Below are 6,000 nucleotides of genomic sequence, written 5' to 3'. Positions count from 1 at the left end.
CAGGTGCAAAACTGTGCTCTTGATCTCCCTCCACCTCCAAATATGTTCCCCTACAATAGTTACCATTTCAATAAACAGCACTTCCATGGGCTAGAATTCTGAGAATCCCCCTAATTTCCCATATTGAGCCAAGTTTGACTCTACCCCCTAAAACGTGTCTCTAATCCATTTCCATCTTCACCACCATTACTCCAGTCCAAGTCTTAACCAATGTCTCTGCTTCCACTCTTAGCTTTGTCTATCCTCCACTTAGTAGCTGGCATACTCTTTTTTAAAAAGGTATCAACTCATCGACATTCTCTACACCTTCAGTGGCTTCCTTTCACATAAAATTTTTACATCCTCATCATGGCCTACTACGTGCTGCATGGTCTAGCTCTAGCTCCTACCTCTCTAACTTCATTTATCCTGTTCTCTCCTTAACCCAACAAGCTCTGCCAAACTGGACAACTTCCATTCACCCAAAGAGCAATCTTCTTTCCTCCGCCCTGCGCCACCCCACCTGAGTCTTCACACTGGCTTCCCCTCCTGACATCTGGTTAACTCCTTACCTTTCTCTGAGAGGTCCCTGATCACCTTCCCTTGTCCCCCAATTTTAAATCAGAGTTCCTCCAGTGCACTTACTATAACTTAAAATACACATTTAAACTATATCTGATTAACAACTACCTTCTCCACTTGAGAATTAACTTCGAGGACAGGAACCTATCTGCTTTGTTCACTTTTATGCCCCCAACAGCAGCAGCGGCAGCAACAACTACCATTTTACTACGTGGCAGGTACGGTGCTCGGCGCTGTATCTGTAATACGTTTATATACACGCCGCATAGCCAGTGGTCAGTCTGTTGAATGAATGAACCCAGCCCCTAGGAGCACACCTACAAGTTGCTTACCGCCATCTGCAACAGCCCAACTAGACAGCATCTGGTGATTGGAAGAGCCTTCTCTAGACTGACCCCAGCTGCCTGCCTGCGATCTCCACCCACCGATTCTATTTCTGCCCCTTTTGGGGCCACGCAGTACAAGCCTTCATTGTCTTCCCACCAGCTCCATCGCGGAACCGAAGCCCCATGCGTCTCCCCTCCTCTTCCCTCCCAGCCCCTCCCGCACAGACGCCTCCACGTTCCTCTTCCGCCGCGGTGGTCCAGAGCCGGGCCCCCGCCGCCCGGCCCCGCCGCCGCTCCCAGCATCCCCGGCCTCGCGCGTCACGTGGCGGCGCCCGCCCCCCACCGGCCCAGCCGCTGTCCGCCCCCGGGCGGGGCTCCCGGCGCGTCGGGCCGCCCCACGCCTCGCGGCTCCGCTGCAGCTCCAGCGCCCGCGGCCCCGACTGCGCGGGCGAGCGCCCGCGGGAGCTCGCGGCGAGGTAAGAGGCGGGCGGCCCGCGGAGGCTGCGGGCGGACTTACTCCATCCGCACCCCCGGGAAGCCCCAGGCCGGGGCCGCCCGAGCAGGGGGAGGGGCTCGGGCGCCTGAAGGCTGCTCGCGGGGACCTGGGCGCCCGGGAGGCGGCCGGCTGAGGAGGCGCCGCTGGGTCCCGGCGGAGGCTGAGCATCTGGCCCTGGCGGGACCGGGGTGGGTGCCCTTGCTCCTGCGCTCCGCAGGCTCCGCGCGCGGAGGTAGAGCTGTGCCTTGGTTTCCCCTCCCGTAAGCGACCGCGCCGGGAAGGGATCGATCTCCGCGGTTGCCGTCAGCCCTCAGGTGTTGCGAGTGTGTGAGTGAAGTGGAAGAGGGTGAAGCAGACTCTTAGGACGGGAAGAGCCCACACCTAGGACTGCAGGAGCGAGAGTCTGGGCCGCGCACCGTACTCAGGGTCTCCTGTATTTTGTGCAAATCGCAAGCCTCTTTGAGACTCGGTTTCTCCACCTTTAAAGCAAAGGTGATGATCTCTGCTCGGCCTCCCTCACAGGACTGCAGTGAAGAAGGAAAAACCATTTGAAGAGTCAGAACTCCGGAGGTAGTTAGACCCGGGTTCAAGTTCTAGTTCTGCCACTTCCTAGCTGTGTGACCTTGAGCCATAGAGAACCCCCCTTTGTTCAAAGCAGATAATAATAATACTCAGTTTAAAGGTTGCTATAAGGATTAAGTTTCAAAGAGCTTAGCAAAGTGTCAGGCACAGAAGTGCTCAAAGAAAGTGCTATTAATACAAGTTTTTTCAGTAACTAAGCTTCGCGTGAGGGGTGTTTAGAATACTCACGAGTCAGTCTCTATATGTTTAGTCCTTAAAAGACTGCTGTTTTGTTTTCCTAAGGAAGGATCGGAGTGAGATCCTTTCCCCTTTTCTCTTTCTGGGCCCCTGTGGTTCTCATTTAAAACGATTGGCATGCGAACCTGTTGTTCCTATCAAATGAGTCAGGCAGGATGGGAACATTAATGTGCTGCAGCAGATGGGTATCAGATTCCCTCTGGGGGGGGAGAGAAGTGCCAGGCCTGTGCTACCACCAAAAAAAGCACACAGTCCAGTGATTGACTGTCAGAGCTGGAAGGTGCCTAGGAAACCATCGAATCCAGCTGTCCCCTTTTGCAAATGCAGAGGCCGGACCCACAAAGAGAATGGGACTTTGATTCTCTCAGGAACCGACAGAATGTTGGCATTGCATGGTGGAAAGAACATACAGTTTACCAGACGCTGTGCTTTCCCTGAGTTCTAACCAATTTTTTCATTTATTCAAGTAAGTATTTTTGGAGCACCTCCTGTGTGCTTGTACACCTAGGAGCAGGAGAATATAATATATATGTACTATTTCTCTGCTGGTTCTCAGTACATTTTATATTTTTTTAAAATATATTTTATTGATTTTTTTTTACAGAGAGGAAGGGAGAGGGATAGGGAGTTAGAAACATTGATGAGAGAGAAACATCTATCAGCTGCCTCCTGCATACCCCTACTGGGGATGTGCCCACAACCAAGGTACATGCCCTTGACCGGAATCGAACCTGGGACCCTTGAGTCCGCAGGCTGACGCTCTATCCACTGAGCCAAACTGATTAGGGCGCAGTACATTTTATAATAACAGTAAGTTTCAGCTCCCACTGAGCTTGCCTCATAGCAGCTGGCCCCAAGGGACAGAAGCACATAGAGAGAGGCCTAAATTACTTCATGATCCATCCTAGCAGCCCCAGAGCCCTTGTTGAAGCCTGGTGAGATGTTAGACACTGGAGAAAAGGCTGCTTTTTCAGGGCTTTTAGGAAAGGATTTCTTTCTGGCTTGGAGTAGTTGGATTTCTTTGTCTTTCTGGTTTCAGGCGTCTAATTGTTTTTAGACTTCTGAAATTCGCTGCCACCCTCACCATAGTGCCTTCATTTGGTTTCCATGGTTATTGGATGAATTGTATTTTTATGATAGCACAAGTAGCTGTTAACCAATAACGTGGTCAAGCAGTCCCCTGTTCACTGTGGGTTTCTGTTTTCTGGTGGTAGATCTGTATTTTTATTTTCAGTTGCAAAACTATCCATTCCTGTATCCCTCCCTCCTTCCTTCTTTAACGTGCATGGGTGGCAGGATCATGAGGAGTGGGAATAAGTACAAATAAAGATTAAAAAAAAATACATAGACCCATCCTGGCTGGTGTAGCAGTTGGTTGGAATGTGGTCCCATACACCGAAATGTCGGGTTCAATTCTCCGTCAGGGCACATACCTAGGTTGCGGGTTCGATCCTCAGTCCCGGTCGGGGCAAATGCAGGAGGCAACCCATCTATGTTACTCTCACATCAGTGTTTCTCTCTCCTAACCCCTCTCTAAAAATCAATGAACATGTCCTCGGGTGAAGATTAAAACTGTATCTATCTATCCTGGCTTAGGGACCTCAGAGCCTTTGGGGGAATGCAAGGGGCAAATCAATGGGACTCTGATAGGTGTAGAGAATAGTGTCCTGGACATCACATACTGAGAGGCTTTTCAAGGAAGATGTAAAATAAACAAGTTCCTTTTCCTTGTCTCAGTTGCATAGTGATAATGGATGGTACTACAAGAAGCATTTTGTTCTTTCGCTTTGTCTTAATGAATGAACCTTCTCTTAAGTCATCTATCACAGGCTTTGTTTGAAAAGACTGCTAATTTCTCTCATTATCTGTGTGCCCCATTTCACCAGTTGTGTTCGAATGCAATCACTGGGTTTCTTTATTTTTCCAAGTAATCTTCCAAGTCCTGTAATGCCCTGATTAGTAATCTCAATGTCTCCCATTTCCAAGCCCCCTGGGGGCTTAAGCAGTGCAAAGAAGTCAATCTTAGTTCCATTCTGCAAAGGAGGGAGAACTGCAGAGTCTTGAGCAGCCCACCCACCTTGTTATTTCTGACACAGCTGCATGGTATCACTCTGGAAGAGCTGTCCTGCACGGTCCAGGGATGTGTGGTCACTGCTGTTCAACACCCTTGTTGGACCAGGTTCCTGCCAGCTTGATCCCAGGCTTGGATTCCAAGGTTAGAGCTTTTTCAGCTTATGCTCATGTGCTTAGCCATTCTCCCCAAACACAGCACTCTGGGCTGTGCGTTGAGCCTGTCACCAGGCTGGGCTCCCAGTCGCCTGGTGAGTTCTCTTTGGAGGCATAGAGGTGCCCTCAGGGTCACACCATTTTCAAACCTTGTATCAGGGTTTGGAGGCTTAATCCTTTTCCTTCCTAAGCCTAATCCAAGACATTTTTTGGCAAGTGGGTTCTGTTTCCTCTCCTGAATTCTGCCTACGAAGGATTCTCAGGAATGGCAGGCAGCCTTCAACAAGACAACTCCCCTAGAACTTTGGGTGCCTACTCACCTTGCTTTTCATATGTAAGAAGGATCCTCTTATGACTTGGCAAAGCATAGATCTGCTCCCAAGAGACTGTGTCTCCACCTATAGTCCTAAGAGAAGTAGGCATTCTTGAAAATTTACTTGCTTTGTTTGCACACACCCTGTTAGATATTTGGGGGACAAGGTTTTAACTTAAAAATGAAGGATTTTCAGTTCCCTCAACTTTTATAAGAATCAAACAATAATTCGTATGTTTATTTCATTGTCTTTGTTTTAAACTTTTAAAAATATGGTGTGACTCAGTGGTTGAGCATCGACCTACGATCAAGGAGGTCATGGTTTGATTCCCAGTCAGGGCACATGCCCAGGTTGCGAGCTCGATCCCCAGTGTGGGGTGTGCAGGAGGCAGCTGATCAATGATTCTCTTTCATCATTGATGTTTCCTCTCTGAAATCAATAAAAATATTTTTTAAAAAATAAAAATATGAGATATAACTAGAATGCCTGCAGGAAAACCCCCACAAATGTATAGTTTAACAATTCTAAGGAAAATATACCTGTAACCACCGCCTACGTCAAGAAATGGAATATTGCCAATACTCAGTAGCACTCCCTTCTAAGTCATAACGTCCTCTCCAGAAGAAACAACTATCTTGACTTTTCTTTGTATTTTTGTCACCTGTGTTTACACCCCTAAATGATATAGTTTATTTTCACTACTTTTCAAAGTTTGTACACAAAGAATCATATTATGTGCATTTTGGGTTTGCTTCTTTTGCTCAGCTTGTGTGTGAGTTCCATCCATTTGATGACCACATTTATTTTTATTGCCAACAGTGTTTCATGATAGGAATATGTCACAATGTATCCTGTAGTTGATGGACACCTGTGTTGCTTCTGACTATCAAGAACAGTGCCAACAACAACATCCTTAGACATTTTCTGTTGTGTATGTGAACAGATTTCTTCAGGTTATTATGTCAGAGTGCAATTGCTTTGCCAGGTAATGCCAGTTTTCTAAGCGATTGTACCAATTTACTTTCTGGCCAGTAGTATATGAGAGTTTCAGTTGCTTCACCTCCTTGCAAATAGTTGGTATTGTCAATTTTACATTTTTTAACTATTCTTGGTGTGTAACGATTTCTCTTGTGGTTTCAATTTTCTTTCCTTGGTTACTACTGATGCACTTTTTTATTGGTTAACTAGGGGCTCAGTGCATGAAAATTGTGCGTGGGCAGGGTCCCTAGTGGCTATCTGCTGCTGGCTGGGGCCTCCC

The 6,000-nt window shown here is 47.8% G+C and overlaps 1 protein-coding gene across 2 annotated transcripts in view; it reads left to right on the top strand.

Annotated features, from left to right (window-relative positions):
• Positions 1-1,210: 1,210 nt before the first annotated feature.
• Positions 1,211-6,000, top strand: part of FBXO10 (F-box protein 10) — a 36,879-nt gene continuing 32,089 nt past the window's right edge. The window contains exons 1-2 of one of the 2 annotated variants that reach the window (XM_059657365.1): positions 1,211-1,363; positions 4,299-4,417. In XM_059657365.1, coding sequence (XP_059513348.1) covers positions 4,343-4,417 — 75 coding nt within the window. In that variant the 5' untranslated portion in view covers positions 1,211-1,363; positions 4,299-4,342. The remainder of the gene's footprint in view (positions 1,364-4,298; positions 4,418-6,000) is intronic. The other variant, XM_059657366.1, reaches the window with a different exon arrangement.

Source organism: Myotis daubentonii, chromosome 11, assembly GCF_963259705.1.
Source record: "Myotis daubentonii chromosome 11, mMyoDau2.1, whole genome shotgun sequence".
Classification (NCBI taxonomy): Eukaryota; Metazoa; Chordata; class Mammalia; order Chiroptera; family Vespertilionidae; genus Myotis; species Myotis daubentonii.
This window is presented reverse-complemented; position numbering and strand designations above follow the sequence as displayed.